Consider the following 16,210-nt stretch of genomic DNA (forward strand, 5'->3'; position numbering starts at 1 on the left):
AAAATTAATATATATACATTAAATGATAATCTAAACCCAAAACAAAACAGATGTTCTCCCATGACCTGGTGGCCAATTCGGGGCTCCCTGGTGGGGCCATAATCCCATCAACACTTCTAGCTCCATCATCTGCGTGCAGCTTACACTGGAATCTGGGGTCCCCAGGTTCCTAAGTCTGATAAACACCCGCCCTATTTCCACAGCACAATAACCCTGGCAGGGAGGAGGGCAAGGACTGTCAATCTCCTGTAACCAATGGGAAGGCTGAAATAGAGAGGTGTGGGGAGACTTGTCAGAGGCAGGCCTTAACATCGGGCATGCAAGCCCTCTTTCTGGTCCCCATGGCAGAGTGATCGGCACTCCACCTTCGGGGCCCCCGGGCAGGAGGACGAGAAGCCATCCTCTGGGATTCCATGCAGCTGGTCAAGAGGGGCAAGAAAAATAAATGCAAGAGTCTGAGGCTGGCATGGGATTTGGGGGGTGGGAGGGGTGGGATGGATAGGAGTTGGGGGTGGCAAGGTGCGGGGGCTGGGGTGGTTTAGAAGTGTGGGATTCCCAGCTGTGTGCTGGCTCCTGTCTCAGGGAGGAGAATTTGCAGCTGTCTTCTCAGTGCTGTCTTGTTTGAGCCGGGATCCAAGGCTTTGAAGGCTTAAGTGGGTTAAAGTCAATTAGCAATGTCCTTAAGCCTACAAAACACGCGTACACTCTCAGACTTCTGATGGCTCCCAGAGTTCTGGTGGCTGTCACTGAAGGGAAGGACCGAGTGGGGGACAGAAGGAGTGGGATTCTGAGGGCTGTCCTCTTGTTGGACGCCCCGTGGCCACTCCTAACGAAACATTTCTTCTCAGGGGCCTTGCTGGGGGGCACTGTTGGCCTGGCTGATTCTGGGGGCAATGGAAGGAGAGCATGGAAATTCCTGTCCCCCCGCCAGGCTGGTCTGTACCTGAGCAAACTGGGGAGGGGGTGAGTGTAGTGGAGAGGTGGAAAATGTATCCCTTGAGTGCCTGGCTTCCTTGACACCATTTTTTTCCCCTTGACACCATTTTTAATCTTTAGGTGTATATCACTTGAATGAAACTAGCTTCCCGCCCACCGTCTTTCTGAATGGAGGAGTGAGGTTCAGATTGACACAGAGTAACTAAGGAATCCCCTTCGCCCCAGCGAGCAGAGATGGTCCATCATCCTAGACTGACAGCCCTAGAGAGAGCAGCATCTCTGCTTTTCCTCCCCGCCCTCCTGGCCTGCCCTCAGCCCACCCAGTTCTCTACTCTGACAGCTTTGAGTTTTCCTATCCATTCACCAAATTTTTATGGGGCCCTGCTTGACACCAGGGACAGAGCTGGGTGCTGTGGGACTTCAGAGGAGAGTAAGAGTTTCCTTTGGGTACTCAAAGTTCTCTTGCTGTTCCTTAGAGGTCACTCCCTTTGGTTCCCCAGCACAGCTGGTCCCGGACGGGGACTGGATCTCTTGTCTCCTCACATCTTTTAGGACGGCTGAGCACACACGAGGGACTCAGTGCATGTTGGGTGACTGACTGCGTTCTGGGTGATGCTTCGTACCAGAGAAGTTGCCACATGACCCAGCCCAGCGCCAACCCCCAGCTTCCAGGATCCCCTCAGATGTTACATTTTATTTCTGACTGATCAATAGGGTTCCAACCCTGTAGCTGTGAGTTTCCTTCTCCCCTGACACCTGGCTGATCTGTGAATAACCCCTAAATACCCTAGAGGAACTGTCAGTTGCAGAATCTGACAGGCATTTTTCCGTTTCGTAAGGTTAAACTTTCTCCTACGGGTTTCTTTTAAGGGGGGGCCCTCCTGTGTTTGTCTTTGCCTGCACATTCTTCCGTCAGCCACAGCATGGAATTTCTAGAAGGCAGGGAGAAGCCAGTATGGAATTAACACTGACAGTGGTTAATCCACAAAGTGGGTAATTGAATTGACTATAATTAAAATCACAGCGCGTCATGGAGAATGTCATTTTTCTCTTAAAGTCGCCGTCCAAAGCCTTCACTGCACACGGAGCTCAGAACGTGCTTGGCGTTTTAAAGACAGCCTTCCCTCTGGTCCTGTTTGCCTGTTTAATAAGAGGGAGCTGGCTCCCTTCCAAAGACAGCTCCCCCAGGATCAACGTGCTGCAACCGCCTGCATCTCTCCCCGCTCGCCCCTTCCCCCCCCCTTTCCCCTTGCCCTTGTCGGTGGTCCCTTTGGGGCTAGGGGAGAGGGACAGAAATTGAAGGGGCTGCCTTCAATTCCCCTGCCCCTCCCTCCCATTGCCAGCCATCCTCCCTCCTGCCCTGTTTCGTCTTCCCTTCCCCTCCCCGCCCCAGGAAAGGGCCTGAGTGAAGATTGGGCTAAGAGGTCCCCAGATGGAGTTTTTCCTGGCTTCCAGCACACCAATCACACCACCTCTTCCCCTGTTCAGCTGCCCACATCTGGAAGATCCCCATCAGAAGGGGAAGAAGAGAACTGAAGTGTGACCCAGTTGCTACTGTTGGGGAGCACTCAGTCTGATGGGGACAGGCAAGCCCCTCATAGTGCCCCCCCGGCCAAGAAAACAGACTTGAGCACATTCAGAGTGACAAAAACAGTGTGAATGGAACAGACAAGGTAGAGACAATATGGAACAAAATAAAATCAGGGTGGAGAGATTATAATCCAGGAAGTCTTCCTGGAGGAGGAGAACTCTTGGTTTAGTCTCCAAGGTAGTATACTATTCTACCAGGATTTCTGAGGGTGACCCTGAGATCAACTAAAAACCCAGCCTACCTGACTCCAGATCTACTCCTTATACCGATATTGCTCAGATGCCGTTGCAAATTCATGACAATCCTCGCTAACCTGTAGTCACCTGCTGAGGGCAGCAGCAGACCCAAGGGGTTTGCCACATTCTGCTGCAGAGTTTCTCTCTTCTATTTTTTTTTTTTTTTTGATCGTGCATATCACAGTTTTCTGAAAAACATCCAGCTTACAAAACCTCGAGTTCTCCAGGGAGCGATTAAGTGTTTGCCTATCGTGCAGAAATGAAGGGTTGCTTTTGCTCTGTAGTGGAGGGATAATGAGCAATGATTTATTTCCCTTGGATTACACACACACACACACACACACACACAATCCCCTGGACCTTCTGTGAGCTCGTCGCTAATGCACTGTGGGGAGAAAGCCCAGGGCCTCACATTGCCGCCTCATCTTTACCCACATTGACATAAAGTTCTCTGCCCCATGGCTCCCTCATTATTGGTCAGTTCCCTCCCATCCATGAGGCCAGGGCTGAGGGGAGCTGCTAAGGGGCTATGGACCAGGATGGGAGATGTGGGTCTCCAGTGAGTGGAAAAGAGGGAAGGTCAGCTAGGCACTGTGACCCAGGACTATCTTCCTCAGGCCACTGCCCCATCCATCCAGACGGCTGTGAGGTCTCTGCCCCCCCCCCGCCCAATCCCCATGGTAGGCTTTGGCCTTCCTTGGGGACAAGAATAGACACTGACCACCCACATCGATTTTCTCCCACCTCCGTGGGGCCTTGTCTGAAAACTTGATTCTTCATATACAGAAGGGAGTTGAGGATTACTCATGCATTCACTCAACTCCTTCCAGATGCAGGGCAGAGCCTACAGATCTAAGAAACAAGATCTTCCCTACCCCCCAAAGAAAACAACGGGGCTAGACCCCCAACAAGATGGGGGCTTTGATGGCAGTAGAGACTTTACCCTGGCTTGGGGGAGTCAGGGAAGACTTCTCAGAGGAGGTGAGGTGGTGATGGGGGTGAACAGGACTGTTCCATTGAGGGAGCACAGAAGGGCAAAGCTTTGCAGGCTTTGGTGGGAGAGATCTGCACAGTGTTCCAGTTTAGTGTGGCTGGGGTGGTAGTTTGAGGGGGCATTTAAAAGGTGAAGCATCATTCTCTCGGGGGATCACTAAATAGTTAATGTGCCAGGCAGTCGAACTGGGAAGACAGCGAGTCCAGAACTCAAAGGCCTTCACAGGAGTTGCAACTTTTCCTTGGGGCAACTGGGAGCTATTAAAGTGTTCTAAGCTGGAGAGTGACATGACCAGATTTGCCTCTTAGATCACTCTGGTTGCTTTGTAGGAAATGGACTGGAGGGGCAGGAGTGGAAGCCAGGCTAGATAGGATGCTCTTGGCACCAGTCCAGGCAAGAGATGATAGTAGCTTGGAACGGGTGGGGTGCAGAGGCCAAGGGGGATGGATTTCTTGGAGGTGGAACAGTAGAGATTTGTGAGTGTTTTTAAGTGCTGGTGAGGGGCTGGGGGAGTCAAGGATGATTCTGGTTTTCCCTTTGGACGGCTAGGGGTCAGGTGGAGCCTTTCTCTGACCTAGGGAACGTAGCAGGAACAGTGACAACACCCCACTCCCTGTCCCCCAGCTGGCTGCTCACAGAGGGGGCAGGTGGAGCCCGGGTCTCGGGGTGCCCCCACCTCGTTGCTCCCTGACTTCATCCTGACTGTAGCCCTTCCTTTCTGGGGTTGGATGCTGGTGCAGCAGTAACCGGAATTGTTGCCTTTCCCTCCACCAGATCTAAAGCCGTGGGTCTTCAACTTCACCTACCCTGGAGCCCGTGATTTCTCCCAGCTTGCACTGGATCCCTCCAGGAACCAGCTCATCGTGGGAGCCAGGTAATGGGTATGGGAGGGTTGGTGCCACGAGTGTCAGTGCGCTTAGAATTGGGTGGAGGGAATATTATTGGGGATGAGCGCACTATGGGCAGACCCTCGTCTTGGGCCCTGGTTCCTCTCTGCCAGGCCCTTTCTGTACCTGAATGTCTTGTCTCCCACAAAAGGAAGCATTAGCTGGAACAAGGGTGGGGAGGGGGCGACCTCTAGACCTCCAGACCTCAGCAAGCCATATTCCTTCGCGGCTGGTCGTTACTGAGAGCAGAACACCTGCTGGCCACCTTCTACCGCCTGTCTCTACCCTGCTGCCAGGACTGCCCAGTCAATGTCCTCTCCCTGAGCTCCATGCAGAGAAGGTGCCCAGGAGCCCCCTGCTGGCTGGCTGGACGCCTGCACCTGGGATGCTGGACTCAGGCCGCCAGCTTGTCCTATGAAGCCCTTCACTTCCCTCTCTCTAGCCTGATCTTGTTGAACCCCACCGTTCTGGCTCTAGGGGGGACTTGTGGAGATGTTATGGAGTGGAACAGAAGGAGATAGCCCTCACAAAATCAGGGACCATCAACTCTAGTAGGGAAGGGAGTTTAGAGATGTTTACTCTAGTGGGTCTCAAAGAGTGGTCCCTGGACCAGCAGGACCAGCAGCCCCGGGGAACTTGTTAGAAATGCAGGTTCTTGGGCTCCACGCCCAGCCTGCAGAATCAGAAGCTCCGGGGGTGGGGCCAGCAGTGCGCTTTAGCAAGCCGTCCAGGTGAGTGTGATGGCTCTCAGGTTTGAAAATCATAGTCTAATCCAGCTGCCCTTGATTTAAACATGAAGAGGCAAGGGACAGGAGAGGGGGAGGGGAGCTTCCCAAGATCACATCCCAAGATGACAGCGGAGTACCACATATGCAGTAAATGAGGCCTCATCTTCACATTCGCCCGAGGCAGGGTGCGCTGAGATTATCCCCATTGTGTGGACTAGCAAACCGAGGCCACCAGCCTGTGTTCACATCTGCTCTGGGGCTTCTCCACTGGGGGAGCCACATCCTGAGCCTGGCTGCCCTCGGACACAGGGAAAGTCAGGCCTGGACTTGGCCCCTTGCCCCCTCACAGCAGATGAAGTGGGTCCTCTGTTTCTTCTCCCCCTTTCTCTAGGTCAATTTCCTTCCTTCTTTTCTTCTGCCAGACGTTTCCCCTGTTCTTTCTGACCCCCCTGGGTCTCTGGAATTCGGGCTGGGGATATTTTTCATTCATGTATACCATGCCTTGTTCCATAAGGGATTTAGGGGCGGGTCAGGCTGCAGAGATTTCTCTCTGTTCTCATCTCCCAGAAGAGCAGCCTGCAATGCTGTGATGAATGATTTTTGATGGGATAAAAATTAATAAAGTGATGCAATGTTTCCCCTAATTTTTTAAAGCTGTGAGCAGATGCCTGTGTTACCTGAGCAGACAGCTGGGGCAAAGCCTGAGCCCATCTGTCCTCAGGCCAGGAGGGGGAGGCAGGGAAGCTCTGCAGGGCAAGGGCTGGGGAGGTCCAGCAGAGGCCTGGAGCCAAGGTCACCGGTGAGGCCTGCCCAGCCCCAGCACAACGAAGAAGCTAAGTGGAGCCTGGGCCTGGAGCCTAGAGCTGGGGATGAAAAGCCTCCAGACTGAAGTGTCTCCCTCAGGCCCCTGGATTCATTCAGCAGGGCCCCCTTCTCCTGCTGGCCCACTCCACAACCTTTCTCCTCAGTGCTCTTCTCAGGACAGCGGAGGTAGGCCAGAAAGTTCTGAAGCAATTATCCCTAAACACCTCAGGAACCAAAAAGAGGACTAGCCAAAAGTAGATGTTAGAAGGAAAGAAAGAAAATTCTTAGGGAAAACCAAGCCTTTACATCTGCTTGACATTAATAAAGCCTCTTAACATGCATCACACCATTCCCCTGTCTCCACAGCCCTGTGAAATGAGAAAGACAGGCATCCCGTTTCTCCATTTTACAGACGCAGACACTGAGACTCCCAGAAGGTCCCCAGCAGGGAGCCGAGCTGGAATTCTCCCTGCCTCGGCTGCGGGGTCTACTCCGTGAGCCTGCACTCACTTTTGCGTGGCACGCTGACCAGTGACCCTGTCACCCTCCAAGTCCGTGCCTAGTCATAGTGGCCCTACAGCTCCAGAGTCCAGGCAAAGCGGTGTCCTCACCGCCCGCCGCTGTGAGTGCCCGACGGGTGTTAACTGTAGTGGTAGTGGTACCACCACTGGTACGTTAACGCTGTTATCTGTGGAGCAGTTCTAGGTTCACAGCAAACTTGGCAGGAAGGTACAGACGTTTCCCACATACCTCCCGCTCCCACGCATGCGTGGCCTCCCCCACCAGAGGGGTGCGTTTGTTGGAGCTGAAGAAGCATGCTGAGGCATCATTATCACCCGAAGTCCGTAGTCAACACTACGGTCTCTTGGTGGTCTACATTCTGCGGGTTTGCACAAAGGTATAATGACACGTGTCCGCCATTACGGCGTCATACAGAGTAGTTTCACTGCCCTAAAAATCCTCTCTGCTCCACCTGTTTGTCCTCCCACCCACAAGCACTGATCTTTTACTGTCTCCATAGCTCTGCCTTTTCCAGAATATCATATAGTTGGAATGGTACAGTGTGTAGCCTTTTGAGACAGGCCTCTTTGCTTAGTATTATGCATCTGAGGTTCCTCCATGTCTTTTCATGGCTTGAGAGCGCACTTCTCTGTTGCTCTGAGTCCTAGTCTGTTATCTGGATCCGCCACAGTTTATTTACCCGTTCACCTGCTGGAAGGCCTCTTGGTCGCTTCTGAGTTTGGGCGGTTGGGAAGAAAGCTGCTGTCGACTTCCACGTGCAGGTTTTTGTGCGGATCTGCTTCCTTATTTAAGGTTTCTGAGCAGCAGGCCGATGTGATGAAAGCGTTTGCGGCAGATAGAGCCTGGCAGCTGTGGGCTGGGAGGTGCGGGGACGGAGGGGGTGGTTTGGGCAAGAGGAGACGCGGTGGTCCAGGGAGGTGGCCGTGGGGAGGTCAGAGCCAGAGTGACTGCAGAAGGGACTGCCGCAGATGAGGAGGCAGACGGGACCTGGAGGGCCTGAGGCGCGGTGTCAGGACAGATGGCTGGCCTAACTGAGGAGCGGGCTGGGTCAGGGTGGAAGGAAGGGGATGGCTTGTTTAGGCTCCTGCAGGAGCTCCATGAGGCTGCGAGTTGAACAGAAGTGGGCTGCCTGGCTGGGAAAGTGGTGGTGGGGCTGGGCCTGCCAGCACAGCCCGGGAGCAGAGACAGTGTGGGCTTCGGGAGCAGGCAGGTCTGCCTTTGAATCCCAACTCCCTCACTTACCGTCTCTGTGACTCGGACATTGAGCCCACCGTTTCCTCATCTGTAAGTGAAGCTTTCTCTCTCTCCTCCTGGGGTTGCTGGAAGGTTTAAAAGAGCCAGTGGAGATGAAGCTCTCCCCAGGGGTTGGCCCACCATAGGCACTCCGCAGTCTGCACCCCACGCCCCATGAAGCAAGAGCCGCGAAGCTGCTTCCTGGGGACCTGCCGGCAGAGCCAGCTTGACTTACGATTTTTGTCTCTGTTTTCACAGGAACTACCTCTTCCGACTCAGCCTTGCCAATGTTTCCCTCCTTCAGGTACATTTGCACCCCCTCCCCTCCCCTCCTGCCTCCCCTCCCTCCTCCCCTCCCCTCCCCTCCCCTCCCCTCCCCTCCCCTCCACTTCCCTTCCCTTCCCTTGGATTTGGGAGCCAGGGCTGGGCTGCGGGGCTGGGCTGTTTAGCAGAGGGAGCAAGATTCAGAATTCAGCCCTTAGGGGCAAAACCTGGAGCCCCGTGGGCGTGGACTCAGGCTGGCTTCAAGGTAACTATTGGGAAGCAGGGGTGTGGACACACATAGAGGCACATGCAGGGCTCCTGCATTGTGCAAAGGAGCCGCTGACGTAGGAGAGAAGGAGCACCTGGGCGCAGGTGACCAGCTGGCCGTGTTTGCCTGGGAGTGAGGGGTCCCAGGGTGCAGGAATTATGGTGCTAAATCTGGGACAGTCCTGGGCAAACTGGAATGGTTGGTTCTTCTAAGTCCTACAGGGAGGTCTGAGTTTTGGCCTCTAGAGAAAGCGTATCCCTGGTTCCTTTCTTAGCTTGGCTTCAGTGATCCCATTCTAACTCAGCATTCTCACTGAGCTGTGATTGATTTATTATCTGCTGCCAAGAAGGACTCCCCAAGCATAATTCCCTAACTGCTCTGGGAGGCATTTTAATGGGACTCCTTGATCCAGAACGTTTATCCCAGATTGAGAAACAGATGCCAAACCACCTCTGCAAAGGCAGAACATTCTAGAGAAAAGTCCATCTCTTCCTCAATGAGGGGAAAGACTCAGTTCTTGTGTCTGGGAGGCTTGAGTGTTAATTTCATCAGAACTGGGGCGGGGGCACGAGGAGGACTAAGAAAAGCAGTCTCTGACCTCTAGAGCTCACAGTGTAGCCAAGACAAGATGATGAGTGCTGCATCTGACCTTAGTACAGAACGGTTATAGGAGGTGGTCAGGTGCTGGTCTGTTTGGTATGGGATTTCACTGCAAAGGGCGTTTGGGGACGGGGACACCTCCTTAGTGAGCTGTTATGACATTCTGGTCTGATTTCTTCTAGCTGCACCTGGGTGTATACCCACAGGGGTCGTTGCAGCTGGTTGCCAGAGGGGAGTATATGGGAGCAGAAAAGGTCTAACCATCAGAAGGGAAAAGGAACTAGGACAAATTGAAAGGAAAATGCCATTCATCCATTTATAGGTCCATCTATCCTTCAGTCCTTACCTTAGGCAGCCAACCTCCCGTCCATTTATCCAACCACCCACCCAATAAACATTTATTGAGTATCTACTGAAAGCTGGGTCTGGTCCCAGGCATGGTGCTAGGCATTTGAGATCCAAAGATGAATCAGGTTCAGTCGCTGGCCTCAGGAATAAGCAGATGAGATCACAAATAATTCCGCGTCCTGGATGGGATTTCTGTGGCATGGTTCTGGGGCCTGGGCTACAGCAGCAGCCGGTGGCCTGTCAGCTTGGTCACAAGCAGCGCATCCAGTACTTACTTACCATTTGACATCCACAGAAAATGAAGCCAAGATGCCAAGCCCAGAAGGTCAGGGCCTGAGGGAAGTCGGTGCAGAGGTGGTTCACAGTGGGTGGGAGGAAGTGGGTCCAGGGGCCCTGCCCTGAGCTCAGGCAGTTGGCTTTTTGTGAGGTTCCCAAGGTCTGCAAATGAAGGTCTTCCAGGAGCAGTAAAGCGATCAAAGAGAGGAGAAATGAATGCGCAGAAATAAAAGCAATGCGGTGGGAAGCATGCAGGGCGGGGTGAACGCTGGGTTCAGCGATGGCCCAGAGGCGCTAGGAACCCATCAGGCTCAGCGTGGCCAGCAAAGCCTTCTCGGAGAGCTGCCCTTGGGCTAGAGTTTGAAGGATGGGGTTTGCCAGGCAGCTAAAGGCGGGGGGCGGGGGGCTACACAGAGGTGTGAGATAGCATGGAGCGCTGAGGGGCCCAGTGTGCAGGATCATGTTGTGTGAATAAGAAAGGGGTAGGAGGTGAGGCCCGGGGAAAGAGAGGGGCCACACTGCCGAGGCTCTTCACTGCTGAGCAGAGCAGTCTGTATTTTATTTCAAAGGCAGTGGGGCTCACCAAAGGGTTTTAAGTAGAGAAGCGGCATGGCCAGTTTTGGTGTTTAGATCACCTGGCCTGGTGCAGAGAATGGATTAGTGGAGGAGAGGGTTAGGAGGCAACTGCCATAGCCCAAGTGAGTAGTGGGGAAAATTGAACCAAGGCAGTAGAGCGGGGATGGAGAGAAGAGGAAGGAAGATCTTTAGGAGACATAAAACATCACACGCACCCCACACAGTCTTCTGCATGAAGGTGAGCCCTGGAGTTGGGGAAGTTAGCAGCTCTGGAGGGCTTAGCAAAAAGCTTGGCCCCCAGTGGTGCCATGGAGGTTTCTGGCTTCCAGAGCAGGGTAGCATAAATCAGGTTGGGAATGGAGCTAGCCTGGCTCGTGGCTGTGGTTCACCCTGGGTTGCCCACTAGAATCACCAAGTGAGATTTAAAAACCACTGATGCCTGCGTCCCACCCTCAGAGATTCTGACTTGATTGGTCAAGGTACAGCTGGGCACTGGGATTTTTAAATCCCAGGTGACTCTAGTGTGCAGCCAAATTTCGAAACTGCTATCCTAGAATATCCGTATCTTTTCTGTAGGTGCTGCCCAGCTGGTTTGGCCTCCCCAGGTGTCCTTGACAGCTGGCCCGCAAGTCCCAGGTCCCTCACCCGATCAGATGTTAGGACTCTCTGGCTTGCTGATGAGGCCTGGCATTGGGTTCATCCCTGTCCGTGTTGATCTGGCCTCAGCCTTAGGAAGCTCTCTTATACCAGCCCCCTAGCTCCCACTGGGGGCTCCCACTGGGGGCAAGGGTCAGCTTCAGTGGCTTCTCTGAAGGGCACCGCATACCAGCCGCAAGTGCACCAGGCGTTGGTTTTACCACCTTCCCAGGGTGTCTCTTTGGGGCCTGATCTCAGGAGTCCAGAGTGGATTCTCCACGACAGAACTGAGGAGAGGAATAAATACTTTTCATGCCCACATCCCCACCGTGGTGGGTGCCATCTGGCCACAAAGTGGAGAGACAGGGAGAGAAGTTGGAGTGGGCTGCCTGGCATTCCCTGGAGAGGCTGGAGTTGTGAACCCTGGCCTCCAGTCCCCTGGTCTGTCATCCGGCCTGGTGAAAAAGCCCTGACTTCTGACCGCAGAAGCCTGACCTCAGCAAGGGCCCTTCCATTGCCCTCTCTGGGGCTTTCGGTCCCTGCTTAGAAGCTTTTGGTCCCACAGCATCTGCTATCATAAGTGGCTCACGGCAACCAAGTGCTAAAATGGAGCTGACCACTGCCCACAGGAGAAGGTAGGGCCCAGGCCCCACAGCCCAGCTTCCTCTACTCTCCATATTGCCCTGGGGGTACACATGGCTCTGACTCTCCCAGATCTTCCCACTGGCCCCAAGGTAGGATTTAACCAAACTTAAAGCTCAGTGCTTTATTGATAGTTTAAATAATTAAAGAAAAATCTGAATACAAACAGTTTATGCAAACCAGCATCCATTAAAAGGACTTCTAAGTACCTAACCCCTATTAAACAATTTATGTAAACACTATTCCTTCAGGAGAATAGAAATGCTGAGCCTCCTTCCCCATTCTCCTAGCACTAAGGGGAGGGGAGATGCGTGAAGCAGCACAGAGGGCAGTGTGCCTGTGTGTACTCCTGCTTGTGGACAGAGAAGGGAAGTCAAATCAGCTCATCTGTGATGGTTATTTATCAGTGTAACTTAAACTGGTTTGGGGAAAGAAAAGGTGACCAGTGGTCAACAGCGTCAGGGGGCTGCTGTGTGATGAGCTAACTTGGATTTGGCAATTTCCTGACCTTTGCCAGAGGGGTTCCAGGGGATGATGTGACTGGAGGCTTAATTGCAATGGATTTGTGGTCTTGGGCTGCCAGATGTCTGGGAAGTGCAGAAACGCGGACCGTTCTGCACATATGTGTCAGGATGCATGTGGGGCTTTGTTGGGCCTTGGCAAGCAGAGAAGCTGATTCTGAGCTCTCTTCTAGTTATCTCTACATTCGCCAAGCTAATCTGGCAGCTCTCAAGTTATTTGAAATCTAACCTCTGCTGACTGGTGGATTTAATGCTCAGAAGATGTTTTAATGTTGAGCCATTGTCACTGGCATCCAGGGGAGGCGCTGAGTCTGCAAGGAGATTCCCCAGTTCCTAGCCGACTTGCCTGTTCTCTCCCATAGCAGGAAGCTATGCAGTCACTAGACTTTGCCATCCTGGAATTTCTGGGGCGGTGCTAGTTTAAAGCTTTCTGATGGCAGATGGATTGATCATACATGTCTATCTCCGCTTCTTCACAAAAACCCACTAAAATGACAGTGAGGAATTTTTAAAGGTTTGGATCCACAGTGACAGAGAGACGTCAGTGGAGAAGAGATTAAACACTTTAGGGAGATGGAAAGTGGATGGGCAGTCATAACAGATTTAGCAGAGCAGAACAGTTTATGGAGGAAAATATGGCAGAGAAGTAAGCCGAACCATCCAGAAGGGCTCAGAAATTGGGATGTAAGTACCGTAGAATGTGAGGATGAGGTATAAAGATAAGAGGGGTAAATAGTTGAAATTGTCTAAATTGAGAGGTTGGAATCCAGGGCTCCTATCCCATCCCACACAGCAATCCTTTCATCCATTTTACCCCTCCCCCAACAAAGGGAGACTAAGACCCTTTCTCTAAAGAGCTAACTGGTGAGTCTCCAAATTTAAGACTTCAAGAAAGCTAAAGGACACTAATGGGGTATGGGGCTAAAACAGTATTTCTCTTCTTTCTTTCTTCGTGTAATTTATTTTTTGAAGAAACCTGATCATTTGTCCTATAGAGTTTTCCACAGTCTGGATTTTGCTGATTGCAATCCAAGTGGTACATCTTAACATGTTCCTCTATTCTCTGTATCATCTGTAAATTGATTGCTAGATCTAAAGAGTTTATTCAGTTTAGATTGAAGCAAGATTACTTACTTCATAGGTGTTATTATGTACTTTTTTTAGGACGCACATACTATTCTGGTTTTTTCAATGTTAGCAGCTATTGATGATTGTTTCCCAGATCCATTAATTCTGTAGATGTTCCAATGTATGAGCTGGACTTCTACAAAGAAAAACTTCTCATCTCCAATTTGGTTACCCAACCATATGGTCATATAGGAAAGACAGGATAAGGGGCGCCTGGGTGGCTCGGTTGTTAAGTGTCTGCCTTCAGCTCAGGTCATGATCCCAGGGTCCTGGGATCGAGCCCCGCATTGGGCTCCCTGCCTCGCTGGGAGCCTGCTTCTTCCTCTCCCACTCCCCTTGCTTGTGTTCCCTCTCTCGCTGGCTGTCTCTCTCTGTCAAATAAATAAATAAAATCTTAAAAAAAAAAAAAGCAGGATAAATGTTTGATACTCTTTCTTTATTTACCACTTTTCAAAGAATGAGCTGTTTTGCTAGTGTCTGTCAATGATCAGTCTGTAAATGATGATCAGTTAATTTTATTCTTTTCTTCTTATTATTACAAACTCAAAATGGCTTTAAACATTGTTGGTGTGTTTCAGTCCATTGCAGTTATCTTTGCCAGTAGGGGGCCTCTTCAAGTTGGTTCCTGGGTCTTTTGACATGATAACCTGGTTGCCTTTGGTTGCATCCTTGCTGTTTGGGTGAGGAAATGTTCCAGACTCACCTTCTTGTACATTTCCCAACCCCAAACCTGGAATCAGCCATTACCTTAAGAGGCCGGTTCCTTTCAGTGGGAAATGGCTAGTTGATTTATTTTTAAATATAAAGAAATAGCCAAAAATCACCAGACCTATCAGGAAAGCCTCTAAAGTGAAAGAGAAAAATCAAAACAAACAAGCAAATAAAAGCAGAAAGCTGTAAGAAAACAGGGACAGTAAGAGAAATATAAGAAAACGTTTTTTAAAAGTAGTTAGAAGAACGAGTTGAATCTTCTGAGATATAAAAATGTATTTTGTAAAATAATAAATTAAAAATATGGAAATTAAAAATGTGATTGGAGAAATAAAAATGAATTGAAAGATTAAAAGATGAGGTTGAAGAAAAATCTCCCAGAAATTAGAAGAACAACAACAACAACAACAACAATAAGAAATTAAGAACAGGGGAGAAATAACAGAAAATTAGAGGATCAGCGCACAAGGGCCAAAGTTGATTGGATTAATGAGCTACAAAAAAGGGAACAGAGGAAAAGGTGAGGAAGAAATTAAACATGAAATTACATAAGAATATCTGCCAACTCAGAGGACAAGTCTTCACATCAAAAAGGCTGAATGAGTTCCCAAAAGGGACATGCACTAAGGCACAGCAGTGTGAAATTCAGGATATTGTTATGAAAGAGAAGATCCAAAAAGCTTCTAGAGTCTAAAGAAAAAGGAAACGGTCATTAGAAAAGCTGGGGAATAAGAATTACATCAAACTTGGGGGCGCCTGGATAGTTCAGTCAGTTAAGCATCTAACTCTTGAGTTTGGCTCAGGTCATGATCTCAGGGTCGTGAGATCCAGCCCTGTGTCTGACTGTGTGCTGAGTGTGGAGTCTGCTTAAGATTCTCTCCCTCTCCATCGCCATCTTCTCAAAAAAAAAAAAAAAAAAGAAAAGAAAAGAAAGAAAGAAAGAAGAGAAAAAGAAAAAAGAAAGAAAGAAAGAAAGAAAGAAAGAAAAAAGAAAGAAAGAAAGAAAGAAAGAAAGAAAGAAAGAAAGAAAGAAAGAAAGAAAGAAAAGAATTACATCAGACTTCTCATAGCAACACTGGAATCTAGGAGACATTGGAAGAATAATGCCTTTAAAATTCTGAGTGGAGATTATTTCCAACCTAGAACTCTGTCTCAAAGCTATCGATCAAGTATGTATGAAGATAGAATGAATCAGACATGCAAGAAATTTAAAAAAATTGATCTATCATGAGGCGCCTGGCTGGCTCTGTCAGAAGAGCACGTAACTCTTGATCTCGGGGTCGTGAGTTTGAGCCCCACGTTGGGTGTAGAGATTACTTAAATAAATGAATAAATAAAAACTTTTAAAAAATTGATCTACTATGTTCCTTTTCTTAGGAAGATATTGGAGATGTGTTTCACCAAAATAAGCAAGTAAATCAAAAGAATGGGAAACATGGGATTTAACAAAAAGGAAAGGAGAGAAGGTAAATCCCAGGATAACAGCCAAATAGGAGGCCCCAGGAGCAGCCAGTCCACAGTGGGGCAGAAAGCTGGAGGCTGAGGCAGGAGGGAGGGGACAGGAACGAATGGGTGATCAGAACCATTTGTGCTTACAGTTAGCAAATGATGTTGAGAGGGATTTGTAACACCTGTTGGACATTTGGGGAAAAATTAATGGTAAGTACGTTGCAAAACAAACAAATGAAGAAAATCAAGGCAATTATTCAGTCCAGGAAAACCAAAAGTTGGTCAAGAAGGAAACCTCATCAGAATAGGCGTGATTTCATGGATTCTCAGATGCACATTTTCACATTTTAATGAGTCTGAAATCAGGCCACTTCTTCCTGTTGATGGCGTCTTACAGTCACCGTCAGCCAGACCGCTGTCCTGATTGAGTTGTCCTCGCCTCTGCAGGCGTGAACTTGGTCCTTATTCTGATAAAGCAACCCATTGACATTTCAGGCCACAGACCGTTTTAGGATCATATGAGGAGGGAACTGGAGTCCTGATTTTTCGGAAAACCTTCTGTGGACACCTTCTGGTAAGACCAAGAAAGTACCAGCATCCAAACTTGCAGAGTGGGATCCATAGCTTGGAAGAAAATTCTGAGGACCTGAGTGGAATACTCTTGAAGAATTGCTGCATCACTGAAGCCCTGGGTGATTCAAACACATGATCCAAACAAAACAGCTGAGCACTGACACCTGGAAAGTGACTCAGACGAGGCCGACTCTGAATTCAAAGAAGGTTTAAGAATACTTGATTCAGCTCGTTTCCATTTTTCGTTTCCATACACACAAGATTGATAGATGATAAAAATTGTATGT

The 16,210-nt window shown here is 50.0% G+C and overlaps 1 protein-coding gene across 3 annotated transcripts in view; it reads left to right on the top strand.

The window, feature by feature from the left end:
- The window catches only part of SEMA5B (semaphorin 5B), a 114,795-nt gene that overhangs the window by 77,678 nt on the left and 20,907 nt on the right, over nt 1–16,210 (top strand). For all 3 annotated transcript variants that reach the window (XM_057306710.1, XM_026494896.4, XM_057306709.1), the window contains exons 3-4: nt 4,532–4,631; nt 8,190–8,235. In XM_057306710.1, the coding sequence (XP_057162693.1) occupies nt 4,532–4,631; nt 8,190–8,235 (146 nt within the window). The remainder of the gene's footprint in view (nt 1–4,531; nt 4,632–8,189; nt 8,236–16,210) is intronic.

This window comes from Ursus arctos, unplaced genomic scaffold, assembly GCF_023065955.2.
Source record: "Ursus arctos isolate Adak ecotype North America unplaced genomic scaffold, UrsArc2.0 scaffold_4, whole genome shotgun sequence".
Classification (NCBI taxonomy): Eukaryota; Metazoa; Chordata; class Mammalia; order Carnivora; family Ursidae; genus Ursus; species Ursus arctos.